Raw genomic sequence first — 19,465 nt, 5'->3', positions numbered from 1 at the left:
GAGACGACTCATCCCCTTCTTGTAGACAGCGTTGATGTTGGTCTTCCAGTTCAGTCTGTTGTCATGGAGACACCAGGTACTTGTACTCCTCAACCATGTCCACCTCCTCTCCCAGAACTCTCAGCGGTTGTGGAGCCGTCGTCTTCCTCCTGAAATCGACCACCATCTCTCTGGTCTTGGCCACGTTCAGAAGGAGGTGATTTCTACCAGCCCACTCCACAAAGTCCTCCACTACTGCCCTGTACTCGTCCTCCCGTCCCAACCAAACCTTACAAGTGTGTTCTCCAGGGCAGGGGAAAGGTTGGTACCCTTATCCAGGTATGACAATTTATTTGGCGCAATAGCCTGGTGGTTTAGTATTAGAAACAGTTAATCATATCACCCCAATTCCAACAGCCATACAGAATGTTTACCAACTGTTGATTAAAGCACTTGATAGAGTAGTATGTACGCTCGTCTCTGACTGTACATTGCTCTCTGCGTTCTGCGATTCAAATGATGGAGTGCTGACATCACAGGACATTGACGTTTGTTATTACATCAGCTAAAAGAAGCAGCTCACGGCAGCTAGAACAATGACTCAGCAAATGTTGAAACACCATACAAACGATAAGATGTGTAATGTCAATTAGTGTGAACATTGGCAAGCAAGACTTTCTAGCGCACTCATCAAATTTAGTACCATAAAGGTTCCTGAAATGTTAAAAGAAAAATTCTATAGCAGCCCAATAGTGGTTTACCATCTTTACTTTTATGCATTATGCAGCAATAGCTGTAGTATCACCATATTTATTTTACTCACCTTCAAAACGAACATGCTTTGGCTGTTAAATTGCTACAGGATTGCATCCATCAACATTGGACCGTTCACAGTTGCGAGAATTAAACATATTTCCTGTTGCTGGTGTTGAGACACCTCAAGCCTCTAATCACTTAAGAGCACTTAGGTGTTATTTTAAAGTATTCAGAGTATTTACAATTAAGAAATCCTCCATTCAATTTAATTACCTCATTTAGGTAGAAACTTGAAATAAAAGACTACTTTGCACGTTTTATGCCCAAGTAGTTTCCAGCCAGTGTTTTCTCAGTCAGTTGATTGTGGAAAAAGCACAAAAGGACCCTGCAGAGAGAGATGACTCCGGCAGCCGCAGGCGATGAACCGTAAAGGCTGACAGCGAGGCACTCAAGGTTTTCGTGTGAAAAACCTGTTCCAGTATCCAAGCTACAAACACTCTGCTACCCAAGCCTGTGTTTGCTGGCTCAGTCTTTTAAGTAGAATAGTCAGCTGATTGAGGGTAAACCATGCAGCAGCAACATGGCACTGATGGGAGATGTTGTGACACTGCAAAGCACGGTTGTCCACATAAATATGTGGATTCGTGTTGGATTTCAAAGAAGTGTTCTTGATCATGTCCGCTCGGCATCATCACAGAGGATGTTGTTCCCCTGATAATACACGGTCCGCTGAGGCTTTACGTTGTTGCCTAATGTGTACAGTTTCCACCCTTTTTAAACCAAACAAAGTAGATCTGCCTCCAGTTCAATTGTGCTCCCTTCCCTAAACTGCCTCTATTCCCTTGATCCATCTACTCAGAGCATTGTCTCTGCCAGCCTGACCAGCACCATCAATATTGCATCAGGTTCAGTCCAAACAGCCCAGAACTCTTTTTGCAGTGCATCTGGGGAGAGGTAATCAAATTCAAGTCTGTCTTCTTTCCCAAGGCGAAGCAAATCACATGTCGGCTGATCTCACATTATAGCTTTATTTTTTACATAAGAGGAGAGAAGAATTCAGACAGTGCCAAGAGGTGAGGTCTTGAAATGATACAGGCCAAATGTGACTTGTTACATTATTAATCGCCTCAAATACTAATTAGTAATCCTGGTAATTAGAATTTGGTCCTTTCATCACCCAGAATCGACTGTTCTAAGAAGGTTAAATGTTTACAAGAGAGTGAGTCAATATTTGCTCGCAGGAAGTTAAATTGAAGTATCACAAGGATTACTCCTGAGTGCTCAAACCCACCTGAGCAGCACGGGGAATTCACAGCGTCCAGCTCATGTCCTTAGGAACCCAGTTGGACAAGATTTTGGCCCAAACTCCATCGGACTTTTCATTGTTGCCTCCTCCATCTCTCTCCTGACCACAGTGGTCTGTCTGGCAGACACAGCAATCTAGGGAAGCATGAAGATATTTAATTAAACCAGGAGGAATCAGCCATGCAGCTGCCACAATGCCCCATGGGAAATCTAGTAAAAAATGGAAAGTGTTTCCAGTGGATGATATCTACAGCGCTGGCGGCTCATTGGCATAAAATATTTTAGCTAGCTCATAGCCTTTTGGCTATAACTGATTTTGCAGACTCCGGTAGCTTTATGGTTATGCTGACGTTATACTGGCGTTGCTTTTAATTAATGTCCTGAAAGGTGACATCAAAATCCACAATTTTAATTGTTGTGACATCGAATGGGATTCATGCCGAGTTAGGGTCACGTGAAAGACTTTGCGTCTGAATTGGTAGTTTTAGCTGAGCCAACTAAGGAAAGCGACCAGCCAAGGGCATGGCCTACTTCTGAGGGCATGTAGCTGAGCTGGCTAACGATTTTATCCAATGCAATAACCTCTGGGCTGCCATCTTGGCCTTTATTTTTAGAACACTAATTAAGGAAATGTCATTTTTCCAATCCACTCACAAAAAAATGTATCTACTCAATTTCATAGCTCACACATTTGCATGGTAGTAGATTTAAGGGATATATATATATATATATATATAAACAGGTCCTATGTAAGTGTTCTTTGAAGTAACTCCCCCCTAATCATTTAATAGGGCATCACTAATGTACTCTAATTTGTTCTAATTTAATTTGACTCTGCAGTTTGACTTGAGCAGATGCATTTGTGCAAAGAAAAACTATCTCTTGTTTTATCCAAGAAAATTTAGGCATCAGCGTCAGAATGGGTTGCAATAATTTGCACATTTGAGTGACTATTCAGATTGAAAATCTCCATATAGGATATCAAACTCTGAAAAGGCACTCTTTATGAAGAGTTTTAAAGCTGTAAAAACAACTTTAATAAGGGTTAATGAGTAATTAACTTACTTATAGAATCACTTATAAGACATTATAGCTCTATAACATGTAATATTCATGACTAAATAATCAAAAATCAAAGTGACACATTTTTTGAATAATTACGATGTTTTCAACAAAAAAAGAAGCTATCGAAAATGTTGCTCAATTCTGACTGACGCACTGAAATATGTAACATCAACATGTAACATTTCTAACTGGACCCATCTAGTTTAAAGCAGTGACACTCAATAAAGAAATGACAAAACAAACAAATTCAGCGTCTTTCATATATTATTTTCTACGTGAACGTACTAATATAACCTTCTTATATTATTGTGTTAGAAAGTAACAAACAAAAGACTTGACTATTAACTCAGTAGTAAGAGACACTTCATAAAACAGAAGTTGCTCTAATTAATGACATACAACAGATTTATAAAGTAAATTATTTATTTTTCATGAATAAATCCATTCATTACAACTTACAAAGCATTCATAATAGGTGACAATTTAGAAAGTGTTGAGAACTTGTTTGTTAATGACACAAATTAAATAAAAATGAGTTTAAAATTTTGATATATGTTTAAGAGTGTGCTGGCTTTACACAGCAGGCTGTGCATCGGCCAAGCAGCCTAAAATCTTTCAGTCATGGGAGTGAAACAGGCCAGTGTCAGTTGATGTCACCTCATACAGAGGGTTCATCTCACCGTTTGTCACTGTTTCTGTTCTGCTCATTGTTTGCAGAGGCTAGTCAAGGTCAGCACAGACATATTCCTCCCAAAATACTTCTGACAGGTAACATAATGACTTCCAGGTGACAGCATTTGAGTGATACTTCTAAAAGTCCTCCAGCCTGTTTCATAAATAGCCCGACTGCTGTCTGTCCTTCATGACTTCCTTCCCCTGACAGGCTGATTGATAGAAATGTGCATAATCCATTATTTTGGCCCATTGATTGAGCCCTGCAATCAAAGATCAGTGTTGTGGCAGAGGTAACTGGACCCTCCTATGAGACGGCTCTGTCACGCAGGCGCAAGCAGGGGTGTCAGACACAGGCCTACTAATCACCCTATGCTGTGAGTAATGGCTATGAAAGCAATCACAGTAGAAATGCATCATCTCTGCAGACCCCCGATCTATCAACCTGACGCGCTCTCATTTGACTGAAACGCATGCCAATGTGAAATATGAAGCTTTGTCAAAGGCAGAGGGAGCGCATTGGTTTCAGAGCTTCAGAATGTAATAATTAAATAGACCCATAAAGACCCATTGTATTTCATCTATTGACATGTACGTGTTGTGCATTTCTGAAGCGGTTCCTTGGGTAAACATTTCATGCTTTGCTCCGCTGCATAATTACAATGCTTCAACAGTTTATACACTTACAATACTCCATACTAACAGTCATTTTCCACTTCAGCCATCTTTCAATTTGTTTCCCCACATGATATCAACTGAGTAATGGTGAAAGGAGAGAGAAATATCTGGCTTGGACACCACCAAATAACTATTTGTCGGGAAGGAACAAAAGTCAGATCTTTTTGACAGTTTGCTTTATCAACGGGAGAGAGAGAGTCCCTGATTTTTTGTTTTTTAAACCTGCTTGTGTTACAGGTTTTGGTTGTGGAGATGTGATTTTACACAGTGGGGAACTACAACCACAGGAGTCCTGGGTCCCATCACCTTGCAATCTGCAGGCTGGCCTCTTCTGTCCCTCGTCTCCAAAATACCTATACGCAGCATGTTGTTAGTCTCAACAAGTGTCCAAAATATTTGCACATGGAGCCCCACTTTTGCCAGACGAGGAAACTAAAGCTAGTCGGCGACCTCAAGGCAGAGTTGGAATGAAAAGAACACACAGGAAGACTTTATTTCAACGAGTGCTAATGTGCCAGTTTAACAAAGCAACATGACCAACAATGTCAAATGGTGTCTTTCACTCAAATTCAGAAGATGATTTATGTTTAGGACATCTAACAAATGCAATATTTGTCCTTTTAAAACAAATTGCAGCTGCATCTCTGGAAATGAATAGTATGGATTTTCTTCTCAGCCTATTCTGGTTTTCTCTCAGTGAGGGTTATTACTTAATTAGATGGGAGGAAGGCTCTGTCAGATATCTCCCCTGCCTCAGACTGAGCCTCGCCTTACCTCAGCCACTCATGTCGAATACTGATCGCTTGGCAGACGCTTTATCCAATTACCTGACATCAAATCTGAAACAATACACGAGTACATGAGTACATAACCACAAAGCCTGTTTCTACTATATTTTCCGCCTGTGTTGTTGTTGGCTGAGTCACTGTTTTTCAAGATTAGATGGAATTTTAATCTTCAAGTTTTACAGCTTATTAGAGAATACAGCAAACTTTATTTGAATTGAAATGGCATTATGATTAAAACTAAATATTGTACAAAGGAAGGATTCCCACTGCATTACATTACATTTCAATGCTCATGATGTCCTGATTGTGTGCTGGCAGAATTAACAGAATTTTACAGTCTTTAAAGCTTTATCCCAGGAAAAAAAAAAAAATCTAATTAAAACAAAAGTTTTTTGTCGTTCATAACTTTTATCACGTTATCTGTGTAAAATAAATTCAAGTTTTTATAGAAACTATAGTGCCTATAATAACCCACTGAGGAGTTTCTATGTCAAGTTCAAGCTGAGTTCTGGTCTTACCAAACCATAGAAGCTTCTTCCTGCTGACTTCAGAGAGTCTTACGTATCATCTTTCAAACTACGTACAGCTGACATATGGTGAGCATTTTGAAAAGTGGCTTTGCCTTTGCTCCCCTCCCTTAAATCCAAGTCTGGTGAAGCACCAGATTCAGCTGCTGCTGTCTGAACAGTCTCTTCAACCGGAGCCTCTGGAGCTAGGAACTCTCACAGTTCTCACAGGTCTCTTAGTGTTCCTTCTTACAAGCCACAAAGAGACGTTCAGTGCTTTTCAGTGGCTTCAACAGTGATACCTTATGTGTGTCCTACTTATTAAAACTTGTATTTGGTTTTAAACTTTCTAGTTTGAGATTTTGTTTTTCTCGGACTTGAAAGGACCTTTTTTAGTTGATTAATTTAAAATGCCAGCATACAGCCATGCTCACACATCTGTGAGTCTGCATTTAACCTGCTTTTCCACAGCAGCAACTTAATGACATGTAACCTGGAGCTTCCCATAACCCTAACCTCACAAGAACTTGGAGAGATAGTTGGTTCTGCTTTGCTTTTCCACTGTATTTCACTATTCAAATTGGGAAGGATTAGATGTTTGTCAGTCTCACTGTCCTCACTGATGAGCACACGGAGGTGAAATGGTGGTCACTGTTATGGTGTGTTTGTTGTCTAGAAACCAGCCGTACAATATCTAATGTCTGTCACTGAGTGAGTGAGTGAGTGAGTGAGTGAGTGAGTGAGTGTGAATGACTGACTGACTGATTCAACAACTGAATGCAGTGTTACTGACGCTTCAAATTAAAATTCCTCTATAGCATTTGATACACAGTCCAGCCATCGGTTTTGACCTAGTCGTGCTGTAACTGAAATGTGATGACTTGTGTTTGACAAATCATAAGCAACAGCCTTCTGAGCACCAAGCCCTTCTCCCAAGGGGGTAGGGAAATGCTAGAAATACCTGGAATTCATTTTTGTACGACCTGCAGCACACCGGGGCTTAAGATAAATCACAATGTTGACATGCTAATAGGCTGTTTAGCAGGTACAATGTTTGCCAAGCTCTCAACGTATCTGCCTCAATATGCTGGTTTGGGCAGATGGTAGCCCACCTGAGTATAGCTCTGTCAGAGGTGTCTTCCTATTAAAGGGAAGTTTTACCTCCCCACTGTCAACAGATGCTTTTTCACATGGGAATCACAGCAGTCCAGCCAATAGATGTTGAAATAATTCATTCATAACCAGCAGTGTCAGCGACATGGTGGTGCTACGATGAGCTGGGAAACAACCGAAGTCATTAAGGTACATTATCCGGGTATCATGGATAACTGTACCAAGTTTTGTACCAATCCAAGAAGTACATTCTGCATTTCACAGAAAAACTGGAAACATTCATACGAAGGTTAAAATCAGGGAATCACTGAGGTCAGAAGATTTTTTTTCATATTTCTGACTTTGCCATCAGTACAGTTTGCTGCTGACATGGATAAAAAGCCACAATACTTCGACGTTATTACATCTAAATGGGGGTGAGTGCTTCTGTAGGAACTGCATATGGTGTGGTGTGTTTTAATTGTAAAGAAAAAAATCTCCTAAAGAGAAAAGGATTTACTTCCTTGTGAGATCCAATCATGATAATGTTAAAATGCCTTCATATGGCCATAAATCTCTTCCCAAGCTACCACACCTAGCTCCCTCCAGTCTGATATGCCAGGCCACGAAATTAATCACTATTGCTGTGATCAGTGCAGCTGATGTGACCAGTGGCACTTTTCTGAAATGTTAATAAAGCCATATTGAATGGTACACTATTCTCTGCAGGAAGTCCATCGCCTGTGGCTGCTCACTAAATCTCAATGACTTCATTAACTCATTACCATGAGTCTCGGTGCGCAGTGCTAACAGCAATTAAAACACGACAGAGAAGAGCGGTGTCCTTGGGCCACTCTTCAGCTCGCAAGACTGCTACGCTTTACTTGATTTAGCAGGATGATTGACATATCAATAGGTGCCTTGGTGGATTAAATGGCCTCAGTCAATATTCAGATTTGTCTCACTCACACCTCATGCCTGAAGCCAAATGTGCACGCCTTGTCAAGTGCTGTCTGCTTGTGCGCTTCAGGCTGCTGTTGAAGCAGGATATACGCTCGCAAGATGAGACACCTGTGACGGTTTTGTTTGAATTTTTAATGGTGAAAACAAAATGGACTTTTTAATTTATGGTCACTAAGAAATAATTAAAAGCCAAACAAAGTGTTCGAAAAAAATCCTGGAGGGCATGAAAGGTGACCAATACGTTCTCCCAGTACAGAGAAGACTGGTTAATATTCATTCAAATCTTTTGTCATTTTATTCTTTATTCAACCAGGAGGCCAGAGGAGACAGAAAAATTGCAACTTTCAATGAATATGTCAGGGCTTTAATTCAACTCTCTCCTCTGTCTTTTGTAGAAACACATTTCTATTCATGAAGCCAATCCTCCGTAGTCATGACACTGCATACTTATGTTTCCTTTGTAGAACTCCAGCAAAATGGTAATTAAATTGCAACAGTGGGCTTCTGTCCCTTATGCAGACTTAAAGAAGCCTTTATCTTAGCAAATGACTGACAGTTGATTATGAAAAACCCAGCATTTCTTTTTTTTTTTTTTTTTTTCTCCTGCGTGAAGGCAGTCCACCCACACCTTCGCTTTTGTGTGCGCTATTGTTATGGCTCCATTGTTAATGAGTTTAGAATTAACCGACCGTAATGACTGGAGACTGGAGCCCCTGCTGAGCCTGATTGTACCGTTGAATGGGAAGCTGGAGGAGTAATGTATGGATGGAGGTGCACACACTGTGCGCAGGTAACTGTGTCTACCGCTGGCTCACTGGTTAGAATACAATCGCTGCTAGAACACTGGTTTTAGGAAGTCTGTGCATCAGCGCTCGTCGCTGCTGTAAAACCTGACGTCATGTGTCATCTGGTGGCCATTCATCTACTTCAGGGTATTGGTATTTTTTTTATATCAGGCAGGCATAAGGACATTAGACACTGTCCAATCTAATTCATTACACTCTGAATTAGGGCTAGTAGTTCATTCACAGACATTTTCCTGGCACTCAAACATTATAGACGTGAGAGTAGACCGACAATTTCTTTCCTTGTTGTGTTAGCGATTCAGTAACGAATGGAAGAGGAAGTGATTACAGATAACATTTACATACAACTGATTTCGTTCACAAGCGAAAATAACATGCAACTGAATTAATATTTTCAGGGTGTTTTTACACAACTTTCTACTTCTCATTTTCTGTTTCTCTTGTCAGACAACAACAACAACAAAAAAAACCATTTAATCGTGATTTGACTTTGGTTAATTAATTACTGTGTAGGGACATTGGTCACATCACTGTTTTAAGATGACCAAGTCATTTAAAAAGCAGATTAGCAGATTAAAAAAGCAACAAAAATTGTCATCATCCCTACTTTTACCACTTTCTTTCAGCTTTCTTTATCTACGCTGAAACATGTTGTTAGACTAATCCACTGTGGAAAGAATTTTTAAAAAGTCAATTTTTTTTTTATATGGATGTATTAATACTGAGGCTGAACCACAGTCCTGCACACATTATGTCTCAGATGCATGGAGCACTGGAGCTGCTGCTTTGCCCGCGCTGCACCCTCAGTGTAGACACGGTTTTAGTCTGGACAGAAGAAAAAGACGTGTCTTCCAGTTTAGCATTGCTTCACTCTATTCCAGTCAATTCACATTATTTCCTTATTTTGGGGGTTTATTTTTTCAGGAGTTTAATCTCTGTCGCTGAGCACACAGCTTTTAATGTAAACTGGTCTGGGACAGAGCTGGAAGTGTAGAATTGTCTACTTAATGAGGAGCTTCCAGAAACTCCTTCGTTGTGTTATTACCATTGTTTCTAGCTAACCACTGCCAAGCAAACATTCAGGGATAAATTGGAGGGTGTGTGAAGATTGATGGCTGCTTTGCATGCTAACGTTCTGTTTTGATGGTCATTAACGAACTGGCAACAAAAAGCAGTCTGGGAATTTGCTGTCAAATTCCACGAGTGGTAGATCTTTGAACGAGTCCAAGATACAAATTAAACAATTGCTGTATACTTTAAGCTTTGATGGTAATTGCAACCTGCTATTACAGATTGCACCAGCTATGTTGCTGCCACTAAGATGATCTATTGAATATCTGTGCATAGGTTATATAATGTAAAATAAAGATTGACCCTCAGAAGAGCAGCCCACTGGGAAAATCCCTGAACGAATGCCTGGTCAACATAATACACACCTCCAAACCCAAGCTCTTTAAATCAGTGTATCACTGTCCATCCTACAGAAGAAGTAGATTGTGGGTGTCCAGTGGCGTCAGAATTACTGGAAACCAACATGGATGTTTTATCTCTGTTTGACGCCCTACTGGATCTGTATCACTCAAAATTACCTGACTGCTGAAGCAAAGGTCACTCTCTCCCCTTTACGATATTCATCACAGGTCAAGAACTGCTAGCTGTACATCAGTGCTGAGAAGGAAAAAATAATTTAAAGTATACTGTAGTTTAAAGTACACTGTAGTTTAAAGTACACTGTAGTTTTAAGTATATTGTAGTTTTAGGTATATTGTAGTTTTAAGTATATTTTAGTTTTAAGCATATTGCATTTTTAAGTATATTGTAGTTTTAAGTATACTGTAGTTTTAAGTATACTATAGTTTTAAGTATGTTGCAGTTTTTAATTATACTGTAGTTTTAAGTATATTGTAGTTTTAAGTATACTGTAGTTTTAAGTATATCGTAGGTTCAAATATACTGTAGTTTTAAGTATTTTGTAGTTTTAAGTATATTGTAGTTTTAAGTATATTGTAGTTTCAAATATACTGTACTTTTAAGTATACTGTAGTTTTAAGTATTTTGTAGTTTCAAGTATACTGTAGTTTTCAGTATACTGTAGCTTTAAGTATAATGTATTTTTAAGTATTTAAAAGTTGTCGAGCTGGATTTTGGAGGCTTCGTCTGCGTGCCTCTTCTGCGTCTCCTCCTCCTCTCCCCCGCTGTCCTGCATCATAATTCTCTAAAATGAGCTTGTGGACAAGAGATGAGATATGATTCTTGGAATTAAAACAGCATTTTCCACTTTGATCATCCTGCAGTGTGTGAAGCACTGAAATAAGACTCTCCCCTTTATCAAATCTTCGCTCTTACTCTCCCTCTCTTAATCTTTCACATGCTCACTCGCCCTGCTCTATCTGAGCTTGGGGGATTGCTGGATGAGATGGAGAGTTAATGAAGAAAGCTTTTTTTTTTCCTCCCCTGCAAGAAGACTGGTAAACTCCGGCAACTTTGTACTCTGCTTTTGTTAATCGCGTCGCGATTGGCTTTCACGCTTTACAATCCCAACCCTTGAACCAGTTAAGCATGAATATTTAACATCGTTATTTTTCAGCCCCCGAGAATATGTCTTAAACAATTGTATGAGCTGCTGTACAAATGAATCAACTGTTTTTTGCTTCTAAAGCACAGCTTCAGTCTTTCTTCATGAAACAATCCCGATGACATCATCTCCCCTTTTTTCCTTTTCATGACACACCGTCTTATTTTACATCACTTACAAAAAAAGCAGTCACACACACCCTCATGCTCACGCACACACTCATAAGTGGCCTTGTCTTCATGAACTGCAAGTGAGTTGCAACATTGTCAAAAAGCCATTTAAGATGCTATCATCTAATATGGAGGCTGACGTGGGCTGGTGCTGGCAGCATGGTTATGTAAGCAGCTTTCTCAGGGACTGATAGCAATCCAACACACCCAGCAGGGGAGCAGTGGCGTGTGTGTGTTTGTGTGTATGTGTGTGTGTCGGGTGAGGGGTGGGGGGTGTGAAACAAATCACACATTCAGTACGCTACATAATATTGCACCCAGTGTTTTGCCACAGGTACAGAGAGATTCACTCCTTCATGCCAATTGAGTTGTTAATATGCTAATGCACTATGATTAGCAAAGCTAGAAACTGAGCGCATCTTTGCTCAGTGAGGTGTTGATTGAAAGAAATCAACAACCAGGGTGGCGGATGAGAGATAAAAAAACACATTTTGGAAATCAAAACTGGAACTCTTTCTTGTAATCAGAGACCAAAGATACTTCAAGAATAGACTTCATCTTTTAAAAACAATAATTACAAGTCATATCTCCACTGAAGTCCTCCATACTGGCCATGAGGCAGTATCTCCGTGTTGTGAATACACTTTGGGAAATGATGGACAAAGTCCTTTTGCTAAAGTGTAGCAGAAGCTAATGTAGCTTCAACAGACAGAGCTAGTTAAATAATGTGGTTGTTTCCTATAGGGCTGGGATGATATGTTTATCTCCCCCACACTATCATCAATTCACTACAGATTGCCACTTTTAAATACAGGTTATTCACACTTATTAAAATTTTAGTGACCTTTTTTTTTTAACATTGTGGTTTTAATTATACTGTAGTTTTAAGTATACTGTAGTTTTTAGTATACTGTAGCTTTAAGTATACTGTAGTTTTAAGTATGCTGTCGTTGTCGAGCTGGATTTTGGAGGCTTCGTCTGCGTGCCTCTTCTGTGTCTCCTCCTCCTCTACCCCGCTGTCCTGCATCATAATACTCTAAAAATGTTCAGTCTTTTGAAAACATATCTTGTATACCATGAGTCATGTTTGCAATTTAAATTAATTTTATTTCAGCAGCAACTGAATGAAGTTGAAATGAAATTAAACAAACTGCTGTTATAATAAGGATGAATAAAGCAGTTATGATAGTTAAAAAAAAGATTGTAATAATAAAGATGAAGAAGTACTGCTTTAAAGAATGTTGTATGGGAGAACCAATACATAAACACATAAACACAACTAGCTTGTGCTACACTAGTCCTGAGTACAAAATAAATTACTATTTAGAATTCACTTCAAAAATCCTGAAATAAAGAACTTCAATTTAAGCGAACTGCCTTGTAGTTTCCACGCTGTCGCGACTAAACACTGTTAATAAACAAGTTTGCAAACAGACATTGCTGAGCTAATATTACCTTTATTAACTTGCTAGGAGCTTTTGTAGTTTTAGCCATCATTCAGTTTTAAAATATCACCAAATGAAATGCTGTGATCTGGGACCAGAGCACCAACAGCTAATCATTCAGGTTTACTGAATTTTTCATCAAGCTTACAGTTTAGTCATGCTATCTAAAACATTTTATTAAGTGAGCACACTCAAATGTGGTATTTATTCCACACAGGAAACTGTGAGCAGTTAGCAAAAATACAGTGTGTCAAACTTGAACCAAGTTGCGTGCTACACAGAAAATTCTGAGTTAGCATATTACAATGATCCATTTGTGGCAATGAATTAATGATCATCTTGTTTGAGTGTGTTTTCAGCTCCCAGGCTGCTATGGCACCATTAGCAAACATGGTTTATGAGATATTACATACACGACATCGTATGTTATTATGAAATACAAGAGTATGCGAAGTCTTGCAGTCATAAAAAACGATTTAGCTTTATTGAAACATACATCACAGTACGGCAGCAGCCTGGGGAGTCAGAATTCCCATCATGTAGCTTCAATATCACTAAAATGCACATTACTATCAATGAAACTACCAGCGTTCATTGAAGTTCTAGCAAAATGGATTTACTTTCACAAATGTGTAAATTCTACACTCATCAGTGAAAGTCAATGTGACTTAAATTGTATTTACAAAAGAGTTTCCTACAAAAGAGTGAAGTGTTGTCCTCAGTTCATCTGGCTGAATTTGACTTTTGAAAACTCACAAAAGTCCTCTTACCTTGGGTCTGTGTACATTATGAACACATCCACGTTTGCGGCTGACATTTGAGCAGGCTGACTCCACATCATTGATTTCAGAGATAGTCCCGCTGATATGTCAAGGCCTGCTGGGGTAGGGGTGGCTGCAAATGTAGCAGAGCCCTTGTAGAACGAGTTACCTTGGGCTGAAAATCTGACCAAACATTATTAAGTGCTGATGGTGAGCATGCTGGCAAGTACATTTGCCCTGGGAAGGAGGTCTCCTCAGTGCACCCACTTCTCTGCAGCCTTTCACTCACAATTTTCTTTGCCCTGAATGGAGATGCAGCAGAAAGTCAGGAATTTCTGCCTGTTACCGCCGTCATCACCCCTGCTGAATAAATGTAAGTGTAGCAGTTGACTGTAAAGGCAGTTATATCCCAATTATGGAGCATAACCAGTGCTGTTTACTGTAGCGCTGCCACCTACTCTTATGCTGTTTGCTACCTTGCTTTAAAAGTCTAATGTTTAAAGATTCCATCCATCCACTGAAAGGCAGTTTTAAACCTTTTGATTTATCTTCCCTTCCCGTATTGCGAGAAAATTGCATGTCACAATCACTGACTGCTTTACGTGGCAACGCTGTAAAATGAGACAATTGTTTGCTTGTGCAATGCTGAAGGGAAAGGCTTCCTGTAGCACTCCTAAGCCTTACAAGTTTCTGTTGACTAAAACATTGCACACATCATAAAATACACTGCATACTGTTGAGTCAGGAGAAATGTAACTAATGCGAGGGCATCAAGGGTTCTTGTCACATTTTGTCTTCTAAATAACAGCATAGGAAAACTAAGGTCGGCAAATTGATGTGTGAAAGACCACGAATAGATCAGGTTGGTATTTTGCAGCTTTTACAGCAGGGCCACAAAGAGATGGATTACCTGCATTACCTCTAATAAAGCAAAGGAAATATGATCCTGCAACTACTAAAGATGGAGGTTTACAGCTGCTACAAATCTTACCAGGCTTTAAACCATGAATATGCTTCACTGGGTCCACCATGACCCACGGGACAGGAATATGTCTGCATCTCCCTCGTTATCCCCCCACATAGGGCATCAGGATGGAGCAGATGACAAAGTGTGTCCTTTTGAGGAAACAATCCACCACCATCAATACGTCAGCCTTGCATGACATGTCTGATGGACTTATCAATCCACCGATTAGTTATTGACTGGAAAAACGCTCAAGGTCATCATGTAGGATTGTCCAGTAACAGGAAGAGGTTAATGTCAGTGGTGTTTCTTGTTCCTCTAAGGTGCAACAGCTTTAACTGCCTTATAAGGTAAAAACAACCATAATTAATGTAAGAGGGGTTATCATGATCAATAACATTGTATGGAAGCTTATGGCGGCTAATATTAAAATTAGATCATTTAGTAGAAATAGATGACAAAATAATTGAAATGAAAATATATGTCTTAACCTTCACAATAAAATTCTTCCCATCCCCTTCTAATATTAGTCATTGTGATATCTTATCTTTTCATCGACCATTTTGGCAGATGTTTGCTCTAATCAACTACTTTATTTCCTATTTTTATGAAAATACAAGTACATTGCTTATGTCATCTATATGTGAGCCGCTGTATGTGTTTTCTATTTCTTGTTCATTCACAGATTTTATTAAATGAGGATTACATTTAACAGCACTTTAAAAAACAAGTTGACGAGGTGCTTTACACACCAAAAAAAAAAAATTAACAGGTCAAGTCACTTAAAATTCTAAATACTCACTTGCACAGAATATATAACAAAATAATGTTATTTCATTGGTATATAATTATATAAAACAAAAAGGAATGAAGCATATTGCACATTGTAGTAACTTTACAGAATGACTGTATACATTTTGCTGAACATCAAAACCATTGGCTATGAGTAGGCTAATCAGCAACATCCGTAAAGAAGAGTCACAAAGTTAGGTAAACTCGGTAATGTCAGTTACACAACAAGCTTTCTAACATTAGCTAACATTAATAACCATAAGCTACTTATCTTACCAGACCCAGTAGTACTTTTGCCTTGTTAGTTATATTTGTAACGGAACAAATTATTCGTTTCTTCATTGCAAAGTTGCTTTGAAGTTAAATATATGGTCCAATTTCTTGTTTGTATGAGAATAACATTTCTGAATTAAGGAGGGAGGGGATGCAGGAAAGAGTCAGTGTGTACTACACTGGATAGAGCACATCAGTCTGCAGTGTGTGTCCTCACCCTGCTGGGTATGTGTACTTTAGCATTTTAGTACTAAGAACTGCTGTTTGCTTATTCCTCTCATAGGGGATTTCATGTAAACCTCCTACTGTTATCAGTGTGCACTTCTGTGGAAAAATCTGCAATTCATGCTCATCAGTGTATCTACAGTGTAGCAACAATCCCACCTCTTATCACACAAGAACGGTTCGTTTGGTCAGTGGGTTTAAGGTCGTTCAGACCCCGAGCTGAGGAACTTCTCCCCGTAGCTGTGTGTTGCTGTGTGGGAGGCAGCAGCGATGAGAAGCTGATGGTAAATCGATAGTGATGGATCAAAGTTCCGCATGGCTGAAGCCCTGCGGTGTCAGGGTGTGGGGAACAACAGTGACTTTTACACCTCCTCCCGTCTTCTCATTATCCTCTCCCCCTCTCCTCCTACCCCAAATTCTCTCTTTTCATCTTGAAATCTCAGACTCCTCTCTTTCTTCTATCTACGCTTAGGTACATGTGTGTGTGTGTGTGTGTGTGTGTACGTAAGAGAGAGCGAGGTGACTTGATGCTTTGTGTCATGGTGTCAGGTGGCATCAGCCAGTAGGTGATGGTAAGATAAAATACAACACAATCGATATCGTAGCACTAAAATTGTCCTCATTTCCAGCAGCCTTCTACACTGCGTGTCAACCATCTCTGTTGCTGTAACATGTGGGCAATGTTTGACTTATAAAGAGATGTTTTCATGAAATTAAGCTGTTGTGCTGCTTTTCTGTCGAAAGCTGCAGCACAAATAATGCCAATTTTCACAAAAATGGACAATTTCACTGATAAACAAAACGGATATTGTGAATTTAACCAGATCCCTACTTTACAATGCAAAAACAGTAACTGCTGGTTGTTCAGTGTGATTGCATTTTCTGTTATATTACCATGCAAGAAGCACAATCTAATAAATAACCACTCGGTCTTGTTTTCTAGGAGAAAAACATTGGCCGGTCCGCTCCCAGAGTCACCATGGTAGGGATGGCTGTTCTTTGTTCAAGGGTCAAAGTTGCCTCTAACCACTTCCTAATGATTTCTGTATTTGTCTTATGAACCTGTAAAAGGATTAACAATGGTAACACAAAAAAAGACCAAGTTCCTGATCAGTGTTTGGAGGCAGCTTATACCTGGAGTGTTAATCGTAGTGCAGTGCCTTCCCGTTGACCTCTCCCTGTCTATATACCTAACCCATGTTTTCTCCCCTTGACATTTAGCTATCCTGTCTGTGTAATGAATACACATGTGCAGTCTGGTTTGTGCTGATTTTAGGGGTGTAACGGTACAAAAACTCATTGGTTTAGTAAAAAAAAAAAAAAAAAATCCATTCAGACATATTTATAGGACATTTATAAATAGCTTAAAGGAAGACTAAGACATATTGTACATATGTACATTGAACATATGGTATGTCACTTTCTTGCCTAAAGGATCAATCCCACTCTGGTTTCTGGCCGATAAGTACAGAGCGAGAAGCAGGAAGTTACTGGCCGAGCTAATCATAAAGACTGAGATGACAATGACAGCCTGACAGGTGCCAGAAGACACTTGTAGAGGAGGAGGGAGGGAGGCAGAACAGAAAAAAAAGAACAAGACAAAGAAAAGACAGGAGAATGACTGATTAATTAAAACAATCAATGAAAATGTCCACAAATAGGCAAAAACTGATTGAGATAAATTTATCCAGTTCGTGTTTTTTTTTTTAACAGAATCCAAAACTTAGCAGCTGACTGGAAGGACAACACGCCAAAGGATGTGATGGATTTAGGGGTATTGTCATCAATAATGATTTAAATAGAGAGAGTGAAGGACTTTATAAATAAGCGTAATGTTATGACGAATATGCAGTTTTGTCTGTGAGGTTGCCAGAAAACTAGCGCAGATGCTACATAGAGGTGCTGGGAAGAGAAATGAACTGTATTTGTCAGCAACTAGTAAAACTCCCACTAGTTTTACACAGTTAAATGTCCCTCCGCAGCCCCGAAGATCCAGTGCTGTCAAAAATAATCACATTAACCAAGTACAACTGATTCTGTCTGTTAGAGCATCGTTTCAGTCCGATCTACCAATCTTTGTCCAGTGTTGATATAGCTGAGCCGTGATGCGTACGAACATAAGCTCTTTTAACAACTGTCTCTCATTTGTGTTACGAGCTGTACATCCAGAGTCTAACCACCTCAAATGGTCTCACTAACAGAAATAGTTCTCGAGAGCTTTACAGGTGGGACTCTCAACCTTCATTTATGTTTGCCTTGCACTAAAACCTAGGACTAAAGTGGACAGTAGTCAGCTAATTGAAAGTATGAACCCAATGTTGTGTAGCAGGTCAAATTCACGTACCGTAACACCCCTATCTGTTTCTGTTTAAATCACTGGTGTGATAATGTGGGCTCACCTACAAGGAAACATTGTAAAGAGGAGATTTTACAACAGCACAGTTCTTGTTTTTTACTAAAAAGTCTATTCTATGATTACAGTTTGGGTCTAATTAATGAAAAACAAAACAAACCAAAGTAGGACATACTGTATGTAAACAAGAATATTGTGTACCTCGTGATGTTTGTTGCAGCTGGCCCACATTTAATTCTCTTTTTGAACGTGTTGTGCCTTTAAACCCGACTGGTCTCATTTCACTCTTCTGTTCTAATTCCTAACCCTTTCAAATGTATGTTTTGAACTGTTTCATTTTTCTATGTGCTGTCCTCTTTATTGAAATTAATGTCCTAACCTGTATGGTGTGCGTGCTCTTCGACACTGTCCGTCTCAGTGGAGAGGAGGGCTGGTCTATAAAGGCATGGATAAAGGCAGTTTTGATGATGTTACTTCTTTTATTTGAAGAAGACATCAGATAAATCTGTGCTTATCCTTGCTTGCAATATACGGACCCTCCTCTTCCTCCTCTACCTCTTCCTCGCCCTCCGTCTTCTCTCAAAGGAAGTCTGCTTTTCAACAGCCTGCAAATGGAGTCGGTTGGTATGTCAATCAATTGTTGAGAAGAAGAGAAATGGCTTTGTTTTTTTTGTTTTTTTTATAGGAGTAATATTCCTACAATGTGACATGCAATGAAAATGCCATTCTGTTTGATTTTCAGGAAAGATTACCTTTAAAGCTACAGAGTCACTTCTGCTTTGTAGGGAGAGAGCAAAGAGAAAGAAACCAGAAGAGCTCTCAGGAACATCATGAAGCACTTCTTCAATAAAATGGATCTCTTATTGCCTTTTAACACACAGGGTCAAAATAGTCCACAGTGGGTTCACTGTCTATCACATCTCAAAATGAACTGGATATGAAGTCCATCTCAACCTCTTGCCCTTCCCTGTTCCCACAGAGAATATCATGGCACATTTATCAAGCAGGGGAGGCAGTGACATGTCAAGTAACTACTTGGCCTCTGGTGTCTTGGGGGCGATTGTGAGTTATGAGATAAAGAGCGATACTTACTGGAAGTGTGGATAGAAACAGTCTGGACTGGGATTGTATTGCACTTGGAAGAACACAGGAACTTTGCAATCTGCTGCTCAAGTGATTCTCATTAATGGATTTATCTATGAATGCATAATGATATCGGAGTATCTCAGTGTAGCTATTCATTTTGACCAATTCAAAACACGTGTTAATTAGTTTTCACTCATTAGGCAACATGAGA

The 19,465-nt window shown here is 39.4% G+C and overlaps 1 protein-coding gene across 12 annotated transcripts in view; it reads left to right on the top strand.

The window, feature by feature from the left end:
• shisa6 (shisa family member 6) overlaps positions 1-19,465 on the top strand; it is a 69,320-nt gene that overhangs the window by 29,789 nt on the left and 20,066 nt on the right. For 8 of the 12 annotated variants that reach the window (XM_069156244.1, XM_069156241.1, XM_069156252.1 and 5 more), the window contains exon 5: positions 16,759-16,797. The exons of the other annotated variants lie outside the window; for them this stretch is intronic. In XM_069156244.1, coding sequence (XP_069012345.1) covers positions 16,759-16,797 — 39 coding nt within the window. The remainder of the gene's footprint in view (positions 1-16,758; positions 16,798-19,465) is intronic. 12 annotated transcript variants of the gene reach the window in all.

The sequence above is a fragment of the Embiotoca jacksoni genome, unplaced genomic scaffold (genome assembly GCF_022577435.1).
Source record: "Embiotoca jacksoni isolate LCO1_2020_lvr unplaced genomic scaffold, fEmbJac1.0.p SCAF_20, whole genome shotgun sequence".
In the NCBI taxonomy this organism is placed as follows: Eukaryota; Metazoa; Chordata; class Actinopteri; family Embiotocidae; genus Embiotoca; species Embiotoca jacksoni.
The sequence above is the reverse complement of the archived record's forward strand: the minus strand, read 5'-3'. Positions and strand labels throughout refer to the sequence as shown.